The sequence below is a fragment of the Podarcis pityusensis genome (assembly GCF_964106645.2).
Source record: "Podarcis pityusensis genome assembly, chromosome: 3".
NCBI lineage: Eukaryota > Metazoa > Chordata > Lepidosauria > Squamata > Lacertidae > Podarcis > Podarcis pityusensis.
The window spans coordinates 905397-933263 of record NC_138026.1 but is presented as its reverse complement, the minus strand read 5'-3'; the positions used below and the strand labels follow the sequence as shown (position 1 = coordinate 933263).

General features: G+C 43.8%; 1 protein-coding gene across 2 annotated transcripts in view; it reads right to left on the bottom strand.

Annotated features, from left to right (window-relative positions):
• PTCHD4 (patched domain containing 4) overlaps nucleotides 1-27867 on the bottom strand; it is a 49585-nt gene that overhangs the window by 5616 nt on the left and 16102 nt on the right. Inside the window, exons 1-3 of one of the 2 annotated variants that reach the window (XR_013983528.1) lie at nucleotides 24225-24310; nucleotides 23255-23735; nucleotides 3183-8318 (exon numbers count right to left, since the gene is read on the bottom strand). Coding sequence is in view for 1 of the 2 variants with exons in the window: in XM_080997373.1 (XP_080853499.1) it covers nucleotides 6685-8318; nucleotides 23255-23735 (2115 nt within the window). In the remaining variant the exon portion in view is untranslated. Of the gene's footprint in view, nucleotides 1-83; nucleotides 8319-23254; nucleotides 23736-24224; nucleotides 24311-27867 lie in introns of those variants that run through there. The other variant, XM_080997373.1, reaches the window with a different exon arrangement.

The following is a 27867-nucleotide window of genomic DNA, read 5'->3' as shown; positions in this document are numbered from 1 at the left end:
ACGCCTGGTGCAGACTAATGACTTCCTAAAAATCACTGCAACGCCCCCTCCCCGCCCACATGACCTGGGTTGCTGTGCATAAGAGAAACCTGGGGGGGGGGGTCAAGCAGTGGCAAGGTCAGGCCCATCTGCTTCATCCAACCAGGTCTCTGTCACACATGCCAGGTCAAATCCACAATCAGGTCGTGAATGGCAGTGGCTTTATTCATCATTGACCTGGCATTGCACAGCAACACTTTCAGGTCATGTGGGTTTCCCTTGCTGATTCCAGTATCCTTCCGGTCAGGACCAGACTTGGAGGCAGGAATAGCCCTCAAACAATGACTAAGCCTGCTATATCTCTCCTTTTTGAATGTTTAGTAACCTGCTGTAGGAAGGCATCATCCAAGTCTTCAGTCTGGCTTGGAGGTCTATATAGCAGACCCCCACAATAAGGTCACTGGTCTTTTTCTCTCCTACATTTTTTACCCATATACAGCGGTACCTCGGGTTAAGAACTTAATTCGTTCTGGAGATCCAGTTAAGAACTGTTCTTAACCTGAGGTACCACTTTAGCTAATGGGGCCTCCCGCTGCCACTGTGCGATTTCTGTTCTCATCCTGAAGCAAAGTTCTTAACCCGAGGTACTATTTCTGGGTTAGTGAAGTCTGTAACCTGAAGCGTCTGTAACCTGAGGTACCACTGTACTCTCCATCTGCCTTCTATGCTCCAGGTCACGGATCCCTTCACAAGTGCACACATCCTGGACAGACCGCTCTGCTCTATCAAGAAATCCCTCAACTTGCCCTATCTTGCCAAGTGCAGATAGGAAGGCCTCAATTGCTGTGCCTTTTCCTACTGCAAGTGCTTGCACTTGATGCAGGTGCAGTTTTGCACATTTTCAGGCAGGAAGGCAAACACGGCACCGGCGCTTCCGGGCGCTGCAGCAGCTCCCTCAGCCCCCAGTCTCCTGGTCCTATGCCCACCACGAGACCACACTCCAGCCCTCTCCCTCACAAGGCCCCTGCTTAGGTGTCCTGGTCACGAGCTCCCAGAGACTGCAAGCAGCTAAGTCAAGCTGCTGCTGGCTGCTAAATCATTCCACAACTCACTTACTGCAATGCAAGGGGTTGGACTAGATGACCGTTGGGGTCCCTTCCAACTCTACAATTCTGATTCCTCCTCCAGCCTGGCTTCCTCTCAGCAGTAGCCCCTCCCACTCATACCATGCACTCTAGCTGAGCACATGCCCCCCCACAAACAAACTCACAACCAAGCCTCCAAACAGCTACCATTTCTACCGCCCCCTTCTTTTATAGCATGAAGTAGCACCTCAGAGATGAACATATTTGCTTACATCTGCACATATTGAAGGTAATTACTAAAGTATGTATTTACTGGCTGACTGATAAACAAAGAAAAATATATAATTGTTTTTGAGCTCTTTAAATATTGGTTTGTAGCCACATTTTGATGCAGACCATCTCTGATGTGCTTTTTATAACAAAACAAGGGGGGGGTTTGATGTCCCCCTTATTCTTGCCCCTACCACCCCAAAAATTGTTGTTATCATTCCAGACCTAGTTGCAGAGCATAGAATTGCTATCCTGGGGCTTATTTCTGAGTAGACATTTATATATTCACTGTTACTATATATGTCTAGTCTAAATCACATGTATTCCTTGGGTGGCTAACACAAACAGCAAAAGAACATAGCAACTCTCCAAAGTTGTCTCCAAAGTTAGTCTGATTCCTGCAGACTAAGGTCTATGGACTACAGCTCTGCTGTAACCAAAGGACAGATCAAGAATGGTGTGTAACAGAGATACAGTATGAATGCAAAAAAATGAATACATTGATAAGCTACAGTGGTATCTTGAAAGGGGCATTTCAGGTCCTCTCAAAATGTTTTCCTCTTGCCTTCCTTTATCACATGCTCAAATACAGCTGCAACACATGGCTAATGAATATAGTAAATGTTTTATTATTAGTAGTAGAATGTCATCCAAAATTACAATTCATCAACTTCAAAATAATATATATATCAGTCAGTCAGTCAAGTTTATTGCTTATAGCCAAAGGCTGCTCCAGTGTATACAATATATATCAGTCCGTAACCAAGAAGTCATTCATTGTATGCGATGTATTCAATTTTATCATCAGCTGAAGAAGATTCATCTTTGAAACAATTAATTCAATCCGGATATACTATCTTGGACTTCATCCATTGAAAGGCATCATGGTGTTCCCCGCCAGCAATTCATTTTGTCGACTGCTTCTTGGTTATGGACTGATATATATATTATTTTGAAGTTGATGAATTGTAATTCTGGATGACATTCTACTACTAATAATAACACATTTACTATATTCATTAGCCACGTGTTGCAGCTGCATTTGAGCAGATTATTCTGTATTGCAACACAGGGGTTTGTTTTTGTCTCTATAGTTGTTCCTTTATCACATGGCATAAGAAAAGAAACCGCCTTCAAACAGCGGCAGAGCCAGCCGCTCGGGCACCCGGAGCAGCGCACACCCCGTGCACCTGGGGGCCGGGCGATCCGCCCAGGGCAGTGATCGGCGTGGCGGTGATCTGCCCGGGGGGGGGGATTTTGTCTCCCCCCTCTGGGATGACATCTGGGTCAGTCCGCCCCCACCGGCCCCCTTCCTACGCCCCTGCCTTCAAAGCACTGTGGAAGGAACCTGCCTGGAAACAGGTGAGAATGGGCATAGTCTTTGTATAATGAATGATTTGCAAGGTAGGAGGTGTCTGCCTCTTTCTGTGTGAAGTGCCCAAGCTCATTTCTATGGGCTCAGTAAAAAACTGTAACAGAGACAGAGATAAAGAGGTGGAGGAGAAGGAGAGAGAAGGCCTCCTGGATTTTTAGAACTTGCAAGATAACCTTTTTGCAAACAGTAGTTGCAACTATGACTAGGGCCATGGCCTGTAGTAGGGGAGTTAATCCAGTCCTCCCATGCCATGGTTCTCATGCAAACTGTCTCCCCGCAAGCTGCTGTTTGCATTGGGAGGAAAGCACCCTTCGGTAGCAGTGGGATTCCTACTACTGTAATTCAAGCAGCAGCTTCAGGGGAGATTTTCTTTGGGACTGTGGTAGTAGCTCTTCGTTCCTCCTCCCTGGCACAATGGCCTTAACCCTGTTCTCCCTGGGAGGCTGCTATTTGTAACTGTAAAATATACTCACACGATTTAAGTGTGAACACTTGTAGTTTGGCCCTCCATTTACCACATTCTTATGGTGCTAGTCCCTCATTCCTACTACCATACCTTGCAGTCTCCTCCTGCCTATGAATGTAGGAAATGAATGAAGAACAAAGGATCTCTTTTAGTGCTTGACAGATTATGTCACAAGAGAGAGATGGAAAGGTGTACCACTTTTTCAATCTACAGTTCCTAGAGTTTCCTGCCCAAGCAAGCACATTACCTATCTATCTGCACACGCGCACACAGGCACACAAACAAACAAACAAACAAACAAACAAACAAACAAACAAACACAAACATGCATACACATTCTAACACTACTTCTGTTTGGCTCCAGGAAATATCACCATAAAGATATAGAACAATATAAACTCTGTCCAATTGTCCTTGTCCCGGCACAAAGAGAGGCAAAGCAGGGATGCTCGATAGCCGTGAGCTGCATCCTTGTCTCTTGGCCCCATTAAAGCCTCCAAGTGCTCAAGAACCTTGCAGAGTCAATCATCTAAATCATGCTGGAAGACCGCACAAGTTTACTGGGTTCCTTGCTGCACACCTTCAACCTCCAACAGGTGAAGGGCACTGAGGCCTGATGGTGGGGATGGAACAGGAGAGGTGCCACCTAAAGCATCTAACACATAACTTTGATCATTTCCATAGGGCAATCAAATGGGCGATCAAGTAGCCTTGGCCTTCCCCCAGCCGGCCTCAGGTAAAGTATCCTCTCTTCCCTTCTCACCATGCTTGGACCTCACCTGCTGTCATCTGAATGGGTTCAGGAAGACAAGAGATTGTGATGAATGAGTATGTGAGTCCTCGACAAATGCTGCAATGCCCATCTTCTTCCTACCCATCCCTGATTTTGGCATGACAAGATTTTAAAATGTAGCCTGTTACAAAATCAAGTTTCAAAAGATTTGATGTACCAAAATGTGACATTAAGGTGTTGCTCATAATTTAAAATGCTGATTTACCAGATGAGAATACTTGAGTCTTCAAATGCTGTAGACAAAGACCTGCCAATGAGAATATGTCAACCAAATGGTGAACGTCCAGATTAAGAGCAGACAAATTCCACACTAAGTTAAACTTTTCTGTTTGGATTTAAACATTTCAGATACTGATGTTGACAACAGAGAAAATAAGTGAAAAATGTTAGCATTTTGTGGCAGCAGATGGCATATATGGGGATTTTGAGAGCAGTTACCTTTTTTTAGGATATGCTTTTCATAAAATAAAATCAATGGAGATGGAAAATGTATAAGCAGGGTAATAGTTATCCACAACACTTTAGCTGTGGAGACATAACAGTGCTTTGTTAGAATGCATCCTCTGCATGTAGAACGTCCCAGATTAAATCCCTGGCATCTCCAGTTAAAAGGAAATCTGCCTTCAGTCTTAAATTGCTACCATCAGTCAGAATAAGAATTAGATGGTCTGACTCAATATGACATAATATGGTGTGTGTTTTTACAGAATATGGCTTTGGATCAGACACATTTGCTAATCAGAATCTGTTTACAGCATTGGTGTCATGGAAGTTAAGATAGCAGCTACAACCAAGAACATGGGATGTGGCTGCATGTGGGCCATGGAAGCCCTCTTTCTCCCCTGCATTGCCAATATTTGGGCTTGTCATTACTTTCCGTGGGAGAATCGTGAGCACTTCCACCTCATCCCCAGGATTTTGCTTAGGATTTACTCACCCCACCTTACTGAAGGGGCAGCTGGGGAAGGAGGGGAGGACTCCACTGAACGGTGTGTCAGTCCCCTCTTACAAACACAGCCACATGCATGGAAGGACTGGGCAGGCGGTCTGAACCTCCTTCGAAAGGGAAGAACCCCTTCCTCACACTCTCTTTGACATTTGTTTTAAACAGTGATTGTAACATATGGAATATATTGCAGGAAGACATTGTTTATGCAAGGCTAGATTGCATTCAAGAATGCAGGAAGCAAACACTTTCTAGAATGCTTTTTGGAAGAGAGAAATACGTGGCTTAACTCAGGGCAAAATATCACCCTCTCTGAGTATTATTGGCTCACTCTCTTTCCATTCCTTCTCTTGCACTTCTAAGCTTGTATACTTTGTAAAGCAGAGACTACCCTTTTGTAATGGTATAACTCTAATCTCATGCAGTAAGAGACAAATTTACTGCGTTCATCTATAATTCTCAACAGCCATAAAGCTTTGCTTTGCCTCAGACATTCTATCAGGCATTTTATAGTAATGCTGCATAAAAACCCATTTTCCAAGCAGCTGGTGCCTTTATGTTTAATAACTCTCATTATTATTATATTTTGTGGCAAAAGGCATCATTAACTGATCAGTTTGCCAAGATGTGAAACACAAGATGCGCAGTTTAGAGAATATTTCAGGGCAGGGAAATGGTATTTCACTTTGAACTTCACCAGTGGAGCTTCCCTTTGCTCTGTGCTCAATACTTCTGATTCAGGCACAAAGTGATCTCCATGCTGTGTCTTTGGAGCCTGAGCTATGTGACGGTGGACACATCTGCCTAATTAGTATTCTGATCTAATGTTGGTACAGAGAATGTGTGGGAAGCCAAAGGACAGCACTGCAAAAATTACAGGTGGCGCAGCCAGGAGCCTCTCTTAGAATTCAGGTTGACATCCGTGGGGCTGCCTCTGATGGTCTCAAGTGCCCTGGGAGTATCGCCAAAGGTCTGCTTAGCCAATTTCTCTCCAATTAATTTTAGGGGAGCATAGGTTTACTCTCTGAACAAATGGCACAGTTTTTCATGGTGGCACATAGGGAAGTACTTTGGCTTTGATTTACTGAACATTTTCTTTCCAACTGCATAGGTTTTACTTAGACCAATCTCTTAAAATAAACATGCTCCCTATTATGACCATAACTACTTCCCCTCTGTTTTTGTTACCTTTTCTGGCTTGAAAATTATTGGTAATGGAACTTGGCAATATGGAGTGGTGCCCAGGGGGGTCTCTGTGCTGTTGAAAGACATCCATCAGTGGGAGAGCGGGATTCTAGTCCATTATTCTGCCTCCCCCTTCAGCCCCTTGCCCAGCCCCTGTATCTGTTCTAGAGAGCCCCACAACCCTACACAGCAGATTTAGCAAAGGCTGCAGGGGAGGGGAAATGGCCCCAAAGGCCTCTCTTCCCATTCCACTGAGGGGTGTCTTCCATCAGCAGAGGGACACCAACAGATATTACCCAGAAACTTCCATTTGTATTATAGGGTATTGTGGAACATTTCCCTCAGTGAATTGAGAGGATCATAGGGGAAGTTTGGGGCTTGTTTTCCTCCTCTACCATTAAAAGGGGGGACACCTCTGGTTATTATTTAACAACACTTTCACCTCCATGTGCCACAAATACTCCTTTTTGGGCTTCCTTAGACTTGTTTCGTGTGGGCCAGCGCAAGCAGCGGAGCTCTTTGCTCTCCCTCCAGCTCAGTGTAGCATTTCTTTTCGCAATTAAAAACCATATAGTTCTGCGTGACTCAGACTGCTGTCACGTGATCAGGATTTTCTTGAACTTCTATGCACTCAATCTCTTCCCGCTCCTTTCGTTTGGCTCGTTTCTTTTTCTTGTGGTGCTTTTTGGAGGGTGGGAAAAATGTTAGGAAGACAGGTAAGATTACAAAACAGTGCAGAAGTGTGCAACTGCCAGTGAGCAGCAAGCATTTGAACAGTGTGAAGGTCAAGTTTGAAGGCACGAAAAGGAGGGGGACCAACCCAATAAGAAAAGAAGTAACGTTTTGCAAAATTGCTGTTCCGTGTTCTTGGAGGGAGCTTTTGATACACTGAGTTCGGGTGTGCTCAGTTGCTAGTACAAATGTGTAAAGCAGGGGTGCACAGTGATCTATGGAAAAATTCAAAGTGTAAATAAGGCACAGTGTGGAAATGCAATCCATGTCAACGTTCCACAAAGTCATCAAGCCAAGAACACCCAACTCTATTGAGGTGACAGTGAGAATTAACCAGAAGTTCCCTAGAGGATGGATCACCAGGAAGAAGGTAAGCAGCAACACCAGTAAGATGCCAAAGCTTGAAATCAAGACCGGCATGGTTACAGAGAGGCTGTATTGGTCCATGAAGACAAAGGTGGGGTTGAACACAATGAACTTGATGCTCTGCTTCAGAGACAGGGGTCTCAGCTTCTCCAGTAACTCGATAACATCTCTCTGTGTTTTTTCACTAGTCCTAGCCACAAGGTACATGCGGGATGCAATTATGCTATTAACATTTCCAGCCTTGGAAAAAATGATATCATTTTTGAAGTGCTGGAATTCTGGCTTTCTTAAAAAGGAGCTTTGCAGGATGCTATGGAAATAGCTTTTGTTGGTGGCACTAATATTCCCAGCTTTCAGATATTGGTAATACTGTTGAATCCAGGACAGGGTGTTGAAACCTTCAGTCAGCTTCTTTAAGTCATCTTGGACGGTGCCGTTCCAGTACTCAAGGGGCTCGTAGATATAGAACCCTATCACTGGGCTGTAGTTGCTAAAGTACTTCTGTTGAACGACAGCATAGGAGACACTTGGAGAATTGCTGGAGAGAAGATTGATAATATTGGCTCCATCGCTGATCTGCAAGCAGCCCATAAAGGAAAAGGAAGCATAAATGAGATACAGTATCACCACAAAGGGCTTAACATAGATATTAGTAATCCATTCATTATAATGCTCCCGCAGGAAATGTTGAATAAAGTGGTTTTGGTACGGATCAGTTTCGTGGTGAGAAGAGTGGTGGTAGCCATCACTCATCATGGTTTGGAACCAAATAGGCTTCCTTTCCAGGTATTCTGCTGAGGGGATTTTACAGCAGAAGATGCTGTGGTACCGATTCTGCTCCAACTGTCCAGCAAAGACCAGGCAGGAACCAAAGAAGGAGAAGATGTAGAAGTAGTTCAACAGGATGGAGATACACATATTCTGGCAGAAGACTTTCACAGCCTCAATGTTGGTGAAAGGACTAGCACCCATGCCAAAGGCGATGAAGTACAAGGAGCTTGTCATGGTGTAGGAGACCATCACATCAGAGTAGGCGTCGGCAACCCTGTCTTTGAACGGCAGGCTCTCTCTGGTCCGGCGCCATCCTGACAGAAGTTCAAACACTCCTTTGGTTCCATGACCTATAGCAATGACAACAGGGCCATCTATTAATTTCTTTTCATTGATTATCACATTTCTTTCTCTAACTGTACTTATGAATGATCTTGATATCTCTACATATAACTGATGCAAAATGTCACACAGAATATATTTATTTAGGTTTATTATATTCCAGAACACATTGCCGAAATCTAATCTTGAGCTTCAGAGCCTAGACAACAGAAGTGAGGCTATCCTTGTGCAGATAGGGGCATAGCAGGACCACCACTGAGGCTACTCAAGTGACAATAGTGGGTCTAGGCTACACAGCTGCTCCTTAAGAGGCAGTGCACCCCTTCCACACCCACCCAGCACCAGATTTAGGGCAGTACAGGTGGTTCCCCATCAAGGGTGCTGATTGGAGGGGATGCAAAATGGAGAAGATCCATTGGGGGATGCCAAATTTTAGCCTCGCACAGGGTGTCGTATTATCAAAGTCCACCTCTGCACCCATCTGATCTAGGGAACCACTCACTAACAATGTCTCACTCTATCTGGATTAAGCTTCAGTCAGTTGGTTTTCATCCAGTCCATGACTGAGGTCAGACATTAGTCTTGCACATCCACGGCAAACCCTGCAGATGTAAAGGAGAAACAGAACTACACATTGCTGTCACTGCACTCCCAAACTCTGGATGACCCCAGTGTGGTTTCGTGTAGATGTTAAACAGCGGGGGGGGGGCAAGGGGGGATCAAACCCTGTGGCTCACTGAGGGCCAGGGGGACAACTTGAATAGAATATTGTGGGGGCCCAGGTAAGTCCTGCCCTGCATAATCAATCACATGACACAATGCACACACCACTATTTGAATTGGAACGCCCATCAACTTTGTGGGGGCCCAGCCCCCTCAAATATATTATTGTGGGGGCCAAAGCGCCCATGGCCCCTAGGAGTTGACTCCTATGCTGAGGGCTCACAAGGTCAAACAACATCTCTGAATATGGTAATCCAAACAGGACTGGAACCATTGCCAAGTGGCGCTGCCCACCAACTTGGACAGCCATTTCAGCAAGATACCAAGGTCAATGGTACTGAAACCTGCTGACAGATCAAGGAGGATTGACAAGGGCGGACACACACACATCCCTCTTCTGTCAGAGGTCATCATACAGAGCAACCAAGTAATTTCTGTGCCCCAAACTGATCCTAACCTTGATTCAAGGTAGCAGTTCTACATTTTTAAACAAGCACCATCCCAGAACCTGAACAGCCTCACTTGATTCATATGACACAGAGAAATAGAGTGCAGTGTGATAAGCCTGCGGAGGTCATCCCAGTCCAAATTGCCCAGTGAGCTCACTCAGTGCTTCCATGGAACTCAAGAGCTGCCAACATTTTGGGACTCGTGGCCACATTTGGAACTGTGAGAGTGCATTGTGGGCACCAGTTACAAAATGGCTGCCATGTGGGCAAAGCATAACATAAAATTAGAGAGAGTCTAGCCCTTGCTGGTCCTGCCCCCAGAGACAACTTCATGATCCCCATGGGCAGTCAACTCTCTCTTGCTGCTCCTGGCTGTGGAGATATGTTGTGTGAAAAGAACAAGAACTTTGTTTCCCCTAATGCCAACACTAAACCAAAGCCTCCTAGGCTGCCCTCCTGTGCCCACATATCTGGGAGTAACATGGTGTAAACCCTCTAAATTAATAAATGCCAGGGTTCTGATTAATTGGGATATGGATTGAAGTGCAGAACTGTGCCAGACAGGGAATTCCTGGGCTAGATGATGCAAACCAGCGTGGCCAAGCAAGGGCCTAGAGGAGAGAAATCTTTTCACCTGGGGAGTGAGATGTTACCAAGGAGATGGTGTGTTTGTTTGAGGGGGGGCAGGAAAAGGGAGTTTGGAAGCAGGGATTCCTGGGAAAAAGGAGGAGGAAGAAGGGCTGAGATCCATCTTGGCAGGGGAGAGGGAAGGTTGCCCACAATGCTTTGGGCCATACTGTAAGATCTGCACTTCCTCCCTGCAGGTGTAAACAGTTGTGCTGTTTCTTAAAGCACAACAGTCTCTGCCGTGATACACTTGGCATTTAACCCCCTGCTCCATTCCTTACAGCCATATGAAGTTCAAGGTTTAAGAATGTGTACGAGTTAATCCATTTCTTTTGGTAGGGACTTAGGTCATCAAAAGAATGCAATGAATGAACATCAAAGTGCTAACCTTTTTTGTTTTGTTTTTCCTTCTTTGTATATAATGAATTCTGAATAAAAAATAAAGCACAGAACATTGGCAGAGAGGTTCAGTGATTTAGCATGTGGAAGTGAATCAAAGTAGATTAGCCTATAAGAACTCATGCAAAAAAAATGTTGAAAGGTATGAAAGGACTGGATGTTGGGGGGAAATATCATTTGTTATGTACTGAAGTTCTCACCCTGGGCCAGCAGGGGGATACTGTAGATAGTTTTCACTCAGGTCCACATATGCAAATAAGGGATCGAAAGTGATGTTCAGTGATTGGATAGTTACAGAAAATGGTTACTGTTGCGTTCTAGAGGAGCTCTATATAAGCAGGCTGGCTGAACCCTTCAGTTCAGTTCTGTTCTGGCCTCTGAATAAACAAGAGCTGTTTGGAGAATCGCTGTGTCGTCTGATATGTTCACCCACAACTTAACATCATTAATGCTTCGTTTTTTAAAAAATTAAATGTATTGGCTGGGGAATTTAAAGTGGTCATCTTACTGGCCAAAATAATACTTTCCTAAATGTTGGCTTTTATACTAAAAATATAAATGTTGTATAATTTAAATGTTGTATTTGAGCTCTCCCCGCCACTTCCCTCTAAAAATCAGAAAGGAAACATCAGCCAATAACTCTGAAATAAAACATGAAATAAAACAAATAAATGCAAACTATTTTAAACAGAACTTGCACAAGGCACAGCAAAGTGGACTGTTTGATGACTCTCAAAGAACTAAATATTTCTAGTCTATTTACCAAGAAACATGTGAAGCTGTATTTTAATCTACTGGCCATGTCTGTGCTGCTACACACACAGGGCTGCAATCTTCTGTTAAAGGAGCTTGGCTCTCGATGTCTACAGGAACAGGGCAGGAGGCACAAGCCTGCAGCATTCCGTTTTCCTGCTTTCTGTCTAAATGCAGTTCCCATTGTGCCTGGGGAGGTGTTCTAATTAACTTTGCTTTTTGCCAGGCCAACAAGCACAGCAAGAGAACAGCAGGAAATGAAAAGGAGGCTGTGCTTATACTTGCCAAAAAGAAGGAATGAGAGGAGTGGGTACAAACAAAGCAATTGGTTATGTGCCTAAGAGAAGGCTGTTACTTTTCAACCTATAAAGCACCTGCAAATTGTGCATGCCTAGCCCAGCCTCCTTGACTGGCTTTTCAATTAATTAATAATTGATTGGAAGGGACCCCAAGGGCCATCTAGTCCAACCCCCTGCAAGCCGTCCCTGGGGAGGTCAAACCACCAACCCTCTGGTTAACAGCCAGATGCACAGACCCATTGTGCCACCTGGCAGGAGGCAGGGCAGTGGAGGTGTTGCTGCAAGGTACACTCCTTTGGCCCTTTGTGCATGACTCTAGGCCATCTCTCGAGACAGCAAAAATGGTCACCTAATGATTGATCACACAAACACTGCTGTGTTTATAAATGGCATCTCCTTGGAGAGCCAACATCCCGCTGTGTCCAGAAGCAAAGGAATGATGGATGTCTGAGGCTGCAACAACCTTGCTAGAGGATAACATTGCCTTCCTCCGCTGCCCGTTTCCTGAAGAGTGAAATCCCTCAACCCAGCCCTGCTCAAGAAAGCCTTTGCAGCCAAACTGCAGGGGTGAGGATGGGGCGTCATTACCCAGATGCAGGTAACAGACACAACTCAAAGCTTCTCAAAGCTCATAGTTCAACTACTTAAGATTTAGGGGTGACCACCAGCCTTGATGGCCTTCAAAGAGGACTAGACAAATTCATCGAGGACAAAGCTATCTACAGTCGCTAGTCATGATGTTGACTGACTGATTTCCTCCAAGGGGCTCAAAGGGCTCCACACCCCCATTTTATCCCCCCCACAACTGTGTGAGGTGGGCCAGGCTCAGAGGCAGTGACTGGCCTTGGGCTACCTGGCTGAGGGGGGACTGAGCACCATGGACTGGGGACCCTAAGCAGGAATTGCCTTGTGGCTCTGAGGTGTGGCTTGTGGGCTTCCCACAGGCATCTCTTTGACCACTGTGGAAACAACACCCTGCACATGATGGGCCTTTGGTCGAATCCAAGAAGGCTCTTGTGATGTCCTTTCATTATATTCTTAGTGCTAACAATATAGCAGAAAGATATTATTAAACTAATAATTGCAGGCGTCAAGGAGAAGCGCAACATGAAACGTGCATAACATCTTTATTAACTTTCATTCAGGTTTATCCAGGCATTTGATGGCTGAAATACATGGTTCCTGGCAACCTTGAAATTATTAGCTGTGAGAGTATGTGACCGGGTATGTGACATGGGTTTGGTTTTTTTAATATTCTCAATGTCTTAAAATATGTTTTAATTTTATTTTTAATTGTATTTTTCCCCACTTTGGTGTTTGGCTCCTTGGGCTCCTTTGGGAAGAAGGATGGGAAAGAGATTAATTAATAATAATAAATTATAAGGACTGCCACTTGTGGTTCAAGTCCTTAAAAATGCCTTTGTAATAAGTGCAACATGTTTAAATGTTCAATTTAAATAAAAGGGTTTTTTTTAATGCTCTTTGGAAATATTGAAGGGGAGGGGCAGAGAGAGTACTAGTTTGTCTGCACCTTGGCCTCTCTTCTGCGCCTGCACTTACCTATGTGAGAGATGCACTAAGGAAAGCTCTTAAGAGAGGGAGCATTTGTGCCTCTGTGACCAGCAGGCCAGATCCTTTTCCCCTCACAGGAAAACTTTGACAGGTTGGTGATCCTGCCCACCTGTCAATCGCATGCTATAATAACATCAGATGACAGAAACCTGTCAAAGTTCAAATAAGAAGCTCCGTGCAACCAACAATCATTTGATTGTCCATACAGGAAGCAGATGAAGAGATGCTCACAAAAGCAGAGCAGTTTCTCCTCTGCGGGAATAGTTTGTATACAAAGTGCTGGAGGAAGTACTCTGAATACAGACTGCCTCCCTGGAAAGAAAGGAAAACAACAACTATAAATGGAGCATCTTTTCCCTTGAGTTGAATTGTGCTGAAGGAACCTTCTTCTTCTTCTAGCCTGATGCACTAGGGAGTTCCCAAACAGGAATTCTATTAAGAGGAAAATACATAATTTAAACAAACAGAACCTCAGAACATTTGTTTTTTTGTACCCTCAAGGCAAACAGGAAATTTATTAGGCAAAGCAGGTTCTCAACAAAAAAGGAAGGATTGGTGCAAAAGAATAAGGATTACAATTCGTCTTGTGAAAATTCAGAGTAAGTCTACCAAAAATGAAGTGCCCTAAGCTTACAGCATCATGCAAAACAGCAAAATTCAGTGGCCCAGACCATCTTCTCTGGCTTAGTTCCACTTAATTAGTTCTGGAGGAAGTTGGCTTTGAGAACTATGCAGTGGTACCTCGGGTTACATACACTTCAGGTTACATACGCTTCAAGTTACAGACTCTGCTAACCCAGAAATAGTACCTCAGATTAAGAACTTTGCTTCAGGATGAGAACAGAAATCATGTGGCAGCGCCGCAGTGGCAGCGGGAGGCCCCATTTGCGAAAGTGGTGTCTCAGGTTAAGAACAGTTTCAGGTTAAGAACAGACCTCCAGAACGAATTAAGTACGTAACCAGAGGTACCACTGTAGAGGATTTGTTATTCTACTGTAAAGGCTCTCCTTTGTTATAGCATTTTTAAAAAAAATCCTTCACATTTGATGAGCTCTTGAAGAATTCTTCATTAATTCTTTCATGCTGGTCAGGGCTACAATATTAATGAGAGATATTTTAGAAAAGAAAGCAGCTTTCAAACACTCTCAAATGCAAAGTACATGTGGAGTGGACTCTATCTGTATCCTTGAGCTTTGCAAGCTGGATTATATTGATTTAGGGTGTTCCTGATTTAATCATGCTTTCATCATGATTAAAACTAAATTTACAGCATCTCCTGAATGAAACACAAGATTATCGAAAAATGCCACCACTTCTCATCTGTAATACATTAAGACAAAAGTGTATTAATGTATAGGAGAAATACCTGCAGTTATCCAATAATAAACCATCGTGAATAGCTTTTTATGGGCTCCTTTCCTTTCAGGGTTACCTCCATCTCAGAGCTTGTTCAATAAAGCCATTGAAATTCTAGAACAAGCTGGAAACACCAGGCCTTGGGGTGGGCTTGATAGGGTTAGGGCCAATGGCCTGAACTGTAAGCTGGCAGGCATCCCAGAGCTCCCAAGTGGGATGGGTGCTATGGCCTATGATGATGATGATGATGAAACAATTGCAGGGGGAAAATCATAACAGCCCCCCCTCCACTTTAAAAGGCCATCAATTGTTTAATAACCGAAGGTCTGGGTAATGTTTTCGCCTGGTGCCTAAAGGCATGCAATGATGCCTCTGAGGAGAGCATTTTACAAATGGGCCCATTCTCATGTGACCCCCCCCCCAAACCTCTTAGGCAGGTGGGGGCATAGAGAAGGGCCTTGGGTGACAAGCACAGGGTCTGGGTCAGTCTGTATGGGGAGAGGCCATCCTTAAGGTATGCTGCCAAGGTATAAAAGGGCAGAAAGAGGAGAAGAGGTTTTGAGCTCACCTGGATGCTAACCAGAAGGGCTGGCCTAGCAGACAACACAGGGGCAAAGGAATCGTAGGTTGCCAGGGGTATGAGTGCGCCAAAAGAGTTGGAGGGTCCACAAAGGAACTGGGCTATTGGCCTATGCGCTGTGTCTTCTGATAGTGTGGGTTCTGAAAATGCTTTTCAGGACTTGAATGGGGCACCTCCAGCCTGAAAAGTATACCCTGCTCCACTCTTCTAGTTCTAGGGCTGCTCTTGCAACTGCTGTGCCCTGTTCTGTGGAGCCTGATACTGTGGAGCTCATTTTCTTTTGCCCCTTACCCAACTGTTTCTTTTATTATTATTATTTTTGCTAGGCATTCAAAAGAAGAGTAGGGTCATGTTCTCTCTCTCTCTCTCTCTCTCTCTCTCTCTCTCTCACACACACACACACACACACACAACACACACACATCTCCTGCTTCCCTTTTCCACATCAATTGCAGCACACTCCTGTGGGCTGTGTGCCAGGATGCAACTTTTGCAGCTTTTCCTTTGGGAATAGCTGTGAGGCCTTAGTTGTCAGTTAGAAGATTATTTGTGTTTTGACTGTTTGAGGAACAGGCTTAGCAAACACAAAGAGGTAAAAAGGAGACTCTGGATTATGATTCTACGGTGTCACCTTAACAGGAATTATCTACACAGGAACAGATGGCAAGGAGAGGTTTGCAGGAGATACTACACACACACACACACACACACACACACTGGGATACACAAAAGTAAATGTGTCCTGTAAAGAGATTAGAATTGAGCCAACATGCCTACAAAGAGTTACAACCTTTAAAAGTTGCATTTTGGTTTGCCAAACACCCAAACAAAAAGATTGATAGTAACATCATTTTGTTAGCAACGCTTGAAGAGTTTAAACCTTGCTAGAGATGGACCAGCACTTCACCTGAGCCTGGCTTGCAATCCAAGCTCCCAGGTTTCTCAGAAGCCTCCCACAAGGAGGGGAATAAACTTCTACATACTGGTTTCCAACTTCAATCACTTCCTGGGCAGAAGAGCTTTCCCTGTCCTAACCCCAAAATATTTAAAGGGTTTTTTTTATTTTTGGACTTGCTTCTTTGTACATGACTCTTGGTATTTTATTTTTAGCATCTCTTATTGTCTGCAAGCATTTCTTTTGCCAAGGTTTGTGTTCTGTTCTGTTTTGCTCACTTGGCCAAGATTTCCATTTTCTGACAGCTGCCTTCTTGCCTCCTAAGAGCATCCTTGACTTTGCTTGTTACCTGTGCTGGCATCCTCTTGGGGCTTGGAGAGATTTTACTTTCCTTTTCAACTTCCTTTTTTCAGAATTTTTCTCTTTGGGAGTCAAATGTGACTGTGTTTGACTTTGCTGGCGATTGTCTTCTGACATACATGCTGAATTGGTTCAAGTTTCCAAATCAGTTCCACAAATACTTCCATCTTGCACCAGATCCACTTCTATGCTTACTTGTCCTCTGGAAGGTTCCAGGAGCAGCTCTTCTGGGGCATGCTCATTTAGATTGTAAGTTTTACCTCTTTATCATAACAGGAACACCCAGTCAATGTGAAGGTAGCTGAACTCAGCTTTTGCAACAACTCTTCTCTTTTGGACGCCTCTTTAACTTTATTCTCCATCTCAGGATTGTCTCTGGGGATTTGGGTCAGGGGGGTGATAGTGTATCCTCGAAATGTCTATTGCCACGCTACTAAAAACACTATGTGCTGGATTCTGCCCCTCTGGGATTTTTTAAAAAAATATTTTTATTAGGTTTTACAACAAATTTTAACACAATCACTACTGATAATATAATCCCAAACTAAGTTTCAAAATATCCCCCACCCCACGACTTCCCCCAACTTCCCTTTCTGGTTTATAAGACATTTGCTTCTCTTGCACATTATCTTATTCCCTAATATAGTCTGCCCCTCTGGGATTTCAAGCTGGTTTGACTCTGTCATCTTTCACGTATACGGTGACATCACCTCCAAGCTACCCTTCCTTGTCATTTCCAGCATTTCCGTGCAAAGATGTGTCCCACGGGTTCTCCTCCTTAAACAGCCCCCCCTTTTTTCTTTTTTGCCCACTGCTTGTAATGGTCCTTCTTTTTACCTATAAGCTGCCTTGAATGCCATCAGGGGAAAAGTCGGGGTATAAATTTATTGGTTGTTGTTGTTGTTGTTGTTGTTGTTGTTGTTGTTACAAAGCTTTAGTTACTTCCCATTTGCACGTATTAGTTCAATAAAATGCATGTACACCCTAACAATGAATATAAGGGCTAACAAAATGTCTGAATGATCAAAGGATTTATTGCTAATAATAATAAATGATAAATATAATGATAGACTAAACTGAGGTAAAATGGAAATGTCGCCTGTGAAGGAAATGCTCTGAACTGTATTGGACGTACTGTACTTATTGCAAGTTTGGGGATTGTGGGGTTAATTTGCTAAGACTGGCTTGTCTTGGGATCAAAGGTTCCTTAAAAGGTGTAATCAGGCCGGCCCACGCATGAGGCAGGTGAGGGGACCACCTCAGGCAGCAGACCCCGATATCAATCAATCTTTCTTCCTCCTTTTTCCTGATGTAGATCTTCTCTCACCCCTTCTTCTTTGGCAGGCAGGAAGAAGCCATTTGGGGGGGCCCCCCCAGGTGCCCAGATGTCTTGGGCCAGCCCTGGGTGTGATGGCGTCACCTAGGCATTGTTTGCATTTTCCACAGAGCATTCAGAAAAAGTTTCACAGGCAGTAAAACTTGGCTTAGTTACAAAGTGGTAAAAGTCCCTAAATTATTGGTGTAGGAACTCAAGAGTAGCTTGTGAGAGCCAGGCAGTCTGAGCTGGAGCAACCAGGTCAAACCTCTTTAGATGCCACATTTCTCAGGTAGACTAGAAGTTGGCCAAAAGGCTTCATTACCCATTCCTCCCAAAGTAAGGGGAAGTGACCTCACTAAGCCTAGCAGGACAGCTTACTATATGGTATTAACCCCTTAATGCATTAATTAGACTTAAGCACGTTGGTTATATATGGGGAGGAGGAAGAGGCTGAAAGGTAAAGAGGAACTGCCAGAAATTGCTTTCTTTCCCATTTCACTGATGGAAGCTTTGCTGGCAGCTGAGTTGGATATAAACCACAGAAGTTGACGGCAATATGGTGGCTCTGCTGGCATCAATCTACGGCATATTAACAAAATTAAGTTGGAAACATATTGAAGCTTTCTGGCAGTGTACCATAGCAGGCCATTATTCTATTGGAAAATGAATGCTAATATATAGCTAAGGATTACAATGAGAAACAAAGGATGGGAATGAAGTATTTGTTTCTGATTGAATAGGTGAAATGTATGACAGGTAGCAAGCTTCCACAAGTGTACAAACTTTGTTTTAATTTTAGAATAGGTTTGTTTTAAATGCTGATCACAATTTTGGGCTGAGTATATAGTTGGCAACCAGCTATCTTCATTAAATGATGAGCTTGCAGTGTTCTTCTGTATAATTTGGATCCCATCGGATTATAATAACAGGAACATTAAAACTGCCACAGGGCATCAATCCAGTGAAGAACAATGAGAGTGCCATAGGTTCCCGCCCCCTAAACTGTTACTATTTTCAAAAGATTAATAAACATCTTCCACAAATTCTTTGGAAATGGGTCTGTGGAAATCATTCTCAAGTATTTTGTTCTTATGGTTCATGCACAGAAGCAAGGAGATATTTTCTCAGTTCCTCTTGGACCTCTGCTCCTCAGTTGTGTAGCCTTTATTCATTTCCTGGACAGCTCGACTGGCTCAGACCAAAGAGGCATTTTCTCAGCCCTCTTCTTTCAGCTTGGCTGCTGCTGCGAGTTAAAAGTATGTGATGGCCACAACAAGCAGAATGGAAAGAAGCAGTTTTCAGGCTAGACCAGCTAAGTCTTTGGGAGGATTCACTTTCTATTTCTCTCCATTTGGAGAACTGTCCATTTACGCCTACTCTTTGCTTCCTGCAACCAATTCCTGATCCACAAGAGAATTTCTCCTCTTATTCCTTGACGGCCAAGCTTAGTCAGGAGTTTCCAGTTAGGTTCTTTGTCAAAAGCGTTTGAAAGTCCAAGAACTGGATCACCGCTATCTATATGCTTGTTGACACTCTCAAAGAACTCTTAATAGGTTTGTCCTTGCAGAAGCCATGCTGACTCTGCTGCAGTGAGCCTTGTTCTTCTATAAGACTGGTTATTTTACCTTTAACAATACTTTCCACCAGTTTTCCAGGGACAGCATTTTTGGTTGTTGGCAGCGAGTTTGTAATTTCTTCCAAATTCTCTGAGGACTTATCTCCCCCAATTAAATTCCAAATTATTTGAGAACAATGGACAATCAGCATACCAAGTATTGAGTTAGGGAAAACAATGACCGAAGAGTCTGTTTGGCCACCTGTTAGTGCTTCGTATAGGCTTGCCACTCTTTTTTTTTGGCAACTAAGAGGGCATTGCTGTATGCCTGGGTGATGTATTACAATGAATGATGTCATTTCCTAGTGCTGTGTCAAAAGTTCGAAACTGAACTTTTTACCATATATGTAGAGCATGGGTAGGCAACCTAAGGTCCGGGGGCTGGATCCAGCCCAATCGCCTTCTAAATCCAGCCCGCGTATGGTCCAGGAGTCAGCGTGTTTTTACATGAGCAGAATGTGCCCTTTTATTTAAAATGCATCTCTGGGTTATTTGTGGGGCATAGGAATTCGTTCATTTCCCCCCCCCCCAAAAAAAAAATGTATAGTCCGGCCTCCCACAAGGTCTGAGGGACAGTGGACCGAACTCCTGCTGAAAAAGTTTGCTGACCCCTGATGTAGAGGAAGGGAACAGAAAGCAGGTGGTGACAGCCACTATTTTCTGTGGGCTGGCAAAACATTTCCAATTTCAGTGTTGAAGGACTTCATTTGTAATGAACAGCAGAGGCTTCTCTTCATCCTCTTATTGCAACTGTTTTTGCCACCATAAGGAAGCTTGTCGGCTTCCCATAGGTATCTGGTGGGCCATGGTGAGAGCAGAATGCCTCTGGCCCAATGCAACAAGATCTTCTGGTGTCCTGAAGATCTGCTGCGGAATTGCTAGCTTTTGGAAGAGTTCATGGCTATATCTGGCAGTCTCCTACAAAGGATGATGTGCATACAATACTATATCATCCCTCTTGTGAAGCATGCTCCTTTCAGCCTAAATGAATTTGTGCTTAATATGATATGCACTGCTACATTTTAAATATAAGGGTGACAGTTTTCATAAATTAAACCAACCCCAGAGTAGCAGCTGATCTGGGACAGCTACTTAAAGAAAACAGATCAACAAAAAATTGCATAGCCTAGGTTGGAGAAAAGCAAGGACAACATCCTATTTTCGTAAGTCTGAATATCCCAAGTAACAGGGAGATGTGTATGCAGAGCAAAGTACATTTACCTCTCAAAACACAATGCAATATAGTGTTTTGACTGCTGTACAAATTGAGCACACAAGGAATGCCAAAATCAGATATGTTTGATTGCTATACTTATTTGATTAGTTGCATGACTGCCAGGAGAAAGTTGCTGATACAAATAGCTAAAATGAATAAAGTAAAAGGCATTCTGCCTCCATTCACGTTGTTAGCGGATCCCACCGTCAGAGTGCTGAGGCAGGATCAAGCTCTGCTCACAGCACTCTATCAGTGTCATGTGCATTGATGATGCTGGAATACACACCATCTCTGAAAGTACAAAAATAAGACCAGACTTTGAGTATATCTGAACACAACAAATACAGCACATTCTAATTTCTGTCACCAGGAACCCTCTAACTTTCTTTTGGGAATCTTTGGAATCAGGTAGACTCCCAGATTTGGTTTAAACACAGAGCAGCACTAGAGAGAGAGAGAGAGAGAGAGAGAGAGAGAGAACCACCTTCAACTGTGCTGAGAAGCAAGTACTACAACCCCCACCCCACCCCCACCACATAGAGGCACAAGTAAAAAGCAACCACAAGACTGCAAAAAATGTTTTGTGGTGTTTTTTTTTAAGGTCTGATGAGGGGAGGGGAATGAATAACACATTGTGCACTAATTTGAAAGCGTGTCCACCTGTGTGTACAGACAACAGGGATAGTAGCTGCTGTTTTAGATTATATTGTTGTGTGAAATTGAGTACGATTGCAAACTGCTATGTACAAAATAACGCTGCAAAAAAATTATCCCAGTGTATTTCCAAGGCTATGTATTTCCAGGCTAGATACTCCTCTTCCTATCAGCAACTGCCTGAATCCTGTGTCCCCACAATACTACACAAAGGCACCAGTATTCCATTTTCTCATGTGTGAATATAGGAGCAGCAAGGAAAGAGCGCCATTTTAACTTGTTCATAAAATATTTCAAGTTTGGGGTGAGAAATGAGGTAGCCAGATTTGCTGATGATACCCAGTTGATCAGGGTGGTTTAAACAAAAAGAGATTGTTAAGAACTCTAAAGGGATCTTTTCAAACGGAATGAAGGGGCAGTAAAATGGTAAATGCAATTCATTATAAACAAGAATAAAGTGATGCATGTCAGGGCAAAACAAAATCTCAATTTCATAAATACGTTCACAGAGTCTGAAATGGCCAGGAATGACACCTTGTGGCCACAGCGGAAAGCACAGTGAAAATGCTGACCCAGCATGTGGCAGCTGAGAAAATGCCTAGTTCCATTCCTGGGATCATTAGGAAAATACAAATGCTAACCGTAGGCTTGTTAATAGAAACCTATGGGCAGTGTTCAAAACTCCCATTGTTCTAGGTGCATTTTGCGACAGGGAATTTCTTCAGCGTGAGCAGTTTCTGAGCTTTGGGCGCAGTCCTGCGCCTAAGATTTCAGATTAAAACTATAGAGTGGAAGGAAAGGCGGACCTTTTTCTGCCTCCAGCTACTCTCTGAAGACTGGAGAAGAAACCTTCTTCAGATATTAGGGGGGTGGGCAGGGGTAGGACTAGACCATGTGAAAAATGAACATAATACTTTAACTGCAGTTCATTCATTTTCAACTTTGTATTTTTGTTACAAAAAGTGTGCCTAGGCATTTCGTTGTTGTGCCCATAACCTAGGTTTAAGGTGCCATTTAGCTCCTAGTGTTCATTTATCAGTTTTTAGCATTGCTTATGTGGAGACCAGACTTGGAATACGGTGCAAAATTCTGGCTACCTCTCCACAAGGATATTGTGGATATTGTAGCCTCTGGGATACAAACCTACCTCGTTCACATCTGAAAATAAGGATAAGGATCTAGAAAACCCACTCTTCTGATTAGAATCAACATTTTGTTTAGTTACTTCTTGTGATCAATTAGTTTAAATAATACAAAAGAAAACTCACCCAAATCAATTTCACTTTATCAAAAATATCATGCTTGCTATTTAGGTGGAATGAATGGCACCAGACTGCAGTCTCTTGCAAATATTAGGGCAAGGTTTGTAACGTCCCTTTGTTTACATTCTTGCAAACATTTGGCATTTATGGCCCATTTACTCCAAAGGAAGCGTCACTCGTTTCAGTGGGCGGCAGTCAAGAGCAGAGCTAATGGACTTAACTTGGGCAGGGGTCATTAGGACTGCTGGCTTTGGTCTCAATCCTGCCCACACTCACTTTGGAGTGTTGGGGAATTTGCTTCTGTGTAAACATGCACATGATAATACTGTCAAGGAGTAAATCCTACCAAACTCAGAACAACTATCTTCCACATCTACCTTTATAGGAACAGAAAGTTGATTTCCTCTCCAAATTACATTATTCTCCCTCTATGTAAATGGGGGGGGGGGGGCAGGAATGCCAGACAGGATGCTGTGCACATTTCCCCTTTTAAAAAGCCTCCTTCCAAGTCTTTCTGATTCCCTTTTTTGGCCCATCTCCCCAGTCCTGCATCAAAGTCTGTTCAGCAAGTCTTCATTTTCTCTGCTGACTAGACTAGTTTTCAATAACAATTTCTCCTTCGTTTTGTAACTTGGATCAATAAAACACATCTCTCATATTGGCCGAGGTTATAAACACAGTCGTTTTACCCTTTTCCTTTGTTTGGCATCCCCCCCCCCTTTGTAAGTGGATGGAGCAATTTAACAGGCTAAAAAAGTTGAAGGTAAATAAATAAATTAAACACTGCATCTTTGTAGCTCAGGACACATTCTACAATCCTGTCATTAAGCCATGCTAATCCTATTATTATGAAGATAAATAATTACCCATTGCGAAGAAAGGAATTCCCAACAGAGTCGAATTATATTTTCCATCAGTAATGAAAAATATCCCTGCCGCAGTGACACTGGAGATACAGATCGTGAGCGCTCCCAAGAGGCCAAGGAAGGGCTTGCTGCGCAGGCAGTCTTTCATGGAACTTGAGAGGATGGCAGCCAGCAGAATCAGCATTAAGCTCACCAAAATCTTGCCTCTGGCCAGGATGCTGGTCTTGTGAAAGTCCCTCCAGAGGCTGAAGGAGGCTAGAGCATACAGCTGCAGGTCCTCCTGGTGCAGCTGCAGTTTGTGTATCAGTTTGCAAAATTCATTCTCCCATTTTTCACCAATGAGGTCCTGTACTGCAGAATGGTAGGTTTGGAGGTAGTAAGTGATTTGGATGGCTCTGGCCGACTTGACCCTTTGGTCCTTGCTGCCTGGCAATTCCATGACCCCACCAAGCTGATGGCCGATGAAACTGCTTCTTCCATCCTGAAGAAGAAAGTATTTTAAAAAGCAAAAGAAGTGGTAAGTGAACCAACCCAACAGTAATTTGCAATTTACTCATGCCATAAAATTCTGTTAAAAGTCCCATTGTTATGAGAGTTCAAAGTATCTTCTGTTTTAAACTTAGAATAATATGAGGTTGTCTGGGGGCTGTTAAACCATTTTCTTCTTTGGTTCGCTTGCTTAGAGGTAAGAGCCTCTCAGAGAGGACAGGAAGTGCAGCTGCGGCCACTTGTGCACATAGCAGGGAGGCGAAAATAAGGAAGAAAATGGCTGAAGAGCCCTTGGGCCACTTTGTATTATTGCAAGTTTACTGAGAAGCCCCACCACCGACTCTCACACATGCAAACAATGCAGACACATAACATATAAATTAACACATAATCTGAATCTTCTTGGATTATTGGAATAATTGGATTGAAATAAGAGCTTGCCATACATTCAAGAACTGTAAGCATACTAGATTTGACTTACAAACTGCTCAATGTCAAGTTTCAGAAGCATCACTAGAAGTTGGTTAGAATGCTGCACTTTCCTCCCATTAACCCAAACCATAGAACTCTCCACCTTAGAAAAGCCCAACAGTTGTAAATGTGTTTAGTCTTACAGTCTTTCTAGTTTCCCCAAACACGTAGGCAATTTGATTAAAAAACTTTAAACCTGTAGTGCAGCCACAACCATAGATTGAGCCAGCCTCCGATGAGGTCTGCAAAGCTCACCAAGAAACACTTGTGTCTCTATATGCCCCCATTTAAAGAAAATTTCATGGGGGGCCACCGGAGGATAAAGAGAAAGTGTGGCACTTCCCTGCTCTGACATCTTTGTGCTGATCTGATACATTTGCACAATGTGTCCTTCTCCTTATCATCCTTTTGCGGTGTAATCCTATACATGGATATTCAGTGGCGTAGCGTGGGGGGTGCAGGGGGGGCCGGCCGCACTGGGCGCAACATCTGGGGGTTAGGGTCAGCGGCGTAGCGTGAGTTGTCAGCACCCGGGGCAAGGCAAGTAATTTGCGCCCCCTAACCCGGGGCAAGGCAAGTAATTTGCCCCCCCCCCCAACCCCTAACCTGCCGATCTGAGTCGAGTTGCTGCTGGCGCTGCCGCCCAAACCACGCCGCTTGCCCGGAGGAGGAGGGGGGCAGAGAGGCAAGGAAAATGCAACATGGCCCAGCAGCTGCAGCAGCAGCAGCGGAGGCGGGGCTGTGAGGAGGGGCTGCCTGGCACGTCCTCCGCGGCCCTGACGCGCGGGGCTGAGAGCCGCTGCCTGCCGGACGCCTTCAGCCCGGGCGCGCGCACAGCTCGTCGGTTCCACGAGACATGGGGCTCTGCTACAGCCTGCGCCCGAGGCTCTTCGGCGACTCCGGAGGCAGCGAGCGTGCCCCCCCAGATGTTGCGCCTGGTGCGGCCGGCCCCCCTGGCACCCCCCACGCTACGCCACTGGTTAGGGTTAGGGGGCGCAAATCCACGGGTTAGGGGGCGCAAATCCACGGGTTAGGGGGTGCAAATTACTTGCCTTGCCCCGGGTGCTGACAACCCACACTACGCCCCTGTGGATATTTAAAAATAAATCCCACTGAGTCCAACTGCGCTTATTACCAGGTAAGTGCATATAGGATTGCAGCCTCGGTGGCTTAATGTGGCAGAAATGGGTCAGTCTTCCAAAGCAGGAAGGGAGGGGCTGCACACTAGAAAACCCTGTTGACCCAGGGAATTAAGTTTAGGAACACCGTCTCTTTCATTTTCTTCTTGCATGTAAATTATTCTATGCCATTGCTACAACTGGCTGTCGACGGAGCTGCTATTCTCTGCTGCATTTTATCATAATAAGTTGAAGTTGAAATAAATAAGTGTCCACTTTGCAATTCTGTGATTCAGTTAACAGACTGAAAGAGTATTTATTCAAAATTCAAATATTTAAGACCTAAAATAGAATATAGATATTTATTTTTCATGAATATTTTCTCCCAAATGTTGCCTGTAAAAACTTAACACCATGAAATTTAGCCATTGCTGAATGAAATGATTTTCATTTTCTAATCAATTGTATTTTCCCCATCACTCTGAATACAGCAATGCATACCTGAAATTTTTAGTTTCCTTTCCCATTTGATGTCTCATTTGTTTTTCATTCTTACATTCATTACAGCACATTCCATCAAAATGGGATTAAACTTGAATTGTTCCCCACCAGTGACAGCAGACATACTGGACGAGGGGTCCATTTTATTAACAATTTAAAAAGGAGTAACATCCTGAAAGCTTCCCACTGCTTTACTCTTCAGATCTGACAGTTTTCACTTTTTAATGAGTTTCAGAGTATTCAGAGAAGCCCTCTTTCTTTTAGAACATTCCTCAAATGTGACAGTTTGCTAAGCAAAGCACTGCAATGAGGGTAAGCAGTGGATTCGGACAAACTGCAATCTGAAGGGGGTTGCTTGGGGCAGATTTGAGGCCTGTTTGAGCCAAAGCAGAATCTCTCTTCAGCACCCCTAACCAAAGGAGGGGCTCCTAAGTGATTTGGGCATTTGAAAACCATGCAGAAAGTGTGTCTGCAAAAACTGAAACATTTGTCCCCCAAACTTGTCATATAAACAAGGAAGAAATGCCGGGGGGTGGGGGGAGGGACAGCTCTTTTGAGCTTCTAAGCAAGGCATGGCCAAACCTGGCCCTCTAGCTGTTTTGGGACTACAACTCCCATGATCCCTAGCTAGCAGAACCAGTGGTCAGGGATAATGGGAATTGTAGTCCCAAAATGGCTGGAGGGCCAAGTTTGGCCACGCCTGCCTAAGCAGAGGAAATGGGTATGATCTACTCATACTCTGACCAGATCCATTAAAATAATCAACACTGGATATCATCCTTTGTTTTTACTTTCTAATTGGGATTCAGATTTTGACTTGAAGCAAATCAGGTGGCTTCCAAAATGTTTCAGGCCAAATCATTTTGAATTTTGAGAGAGTGCTGCGGGTGCCAGTCACAAAATGGCTGCCATGGGGGCAGGTCCTTAAAAACATGGGTGTCAAGCAGGGGCATGGCAAAACACAAAATTAGAGGGAGTAAAATCACGGTGAAGCTTTCCCCACAATGTATTTCCATCCTATAGAAGGCTTAACTTGTTTGATTTCTGTCTGCCATACAGCTCTTAAAGGCACAAACCCTGGTTCCCCCCAATGCCGACTCTGAACCAGAGTCCAGGTTGCCACATCAAGCACAGTTTTACTATTTAGCAGACACTGTACTGTAAGTTAACTATACAGTGAATTTTTAGTGAGAACTTTGCCCTTAACTGCTGCACAGCTGGAGACTTACTTTAGCTTCGTTGCAAAATGTTCACATTTGGCTTTTGGGGAGAGGGGGAATCTTTAACATACACTTACATTTACTGAGTAGAAGAAGTTGCAGAAAATAACTTCTAGGGAGTACCTGATCTTAGACAAACCCACCTTGGGGGAATGCATCTTGGTTGCTAGGGGAAATGATGGAAGGACAAACTACAGAGATGCCTAAAATAATTGTGATTTTTAAAACCTAGGGAGATGCTGATTCAGCTTATTCTGTAAGTTTGATATGCCAAGTTATTGACAAGCCTCTTGGCAGAATGCTTGCATAGAAGGGCTGCCAAATATACTGATGGGAGGGATGTCAAAATTAAGCATATTGAGGCTCCTATATGCAAAACATTGAATCTGATGTACTATGTAATAATAATGATAATAATAATTCCTTATCTTACTCTTTCATTAAATGTCTCAAAAACAATAAAGCCAGTTTTAGAGTAAACAATATCAGACTCTTCCAGTCTGGAGTGGGGCACCAAACACTGTTGTTCCTTATCTCCTCTTCTACAAGCCTCCTCCACAGAACCTTTGGCCCATATAATAGATAATAACCCAATCAAAGGTATTTCTTTTCATGGTCAATAATATAAGTGTGGACTTTTTGCAGACAATACAATCTTTTCCCTATCAATGCCTGAACACTCACTACCTGAGACAGTTAGATTGACTAATGAATATGGGATTATTGCAAGACTGGATATTAACTACAGAAAGTCTGAACAATTATGTTTTGCACTTTCAGAAGCAGAACAAAAACTAGTAAAGGACTGGACAGC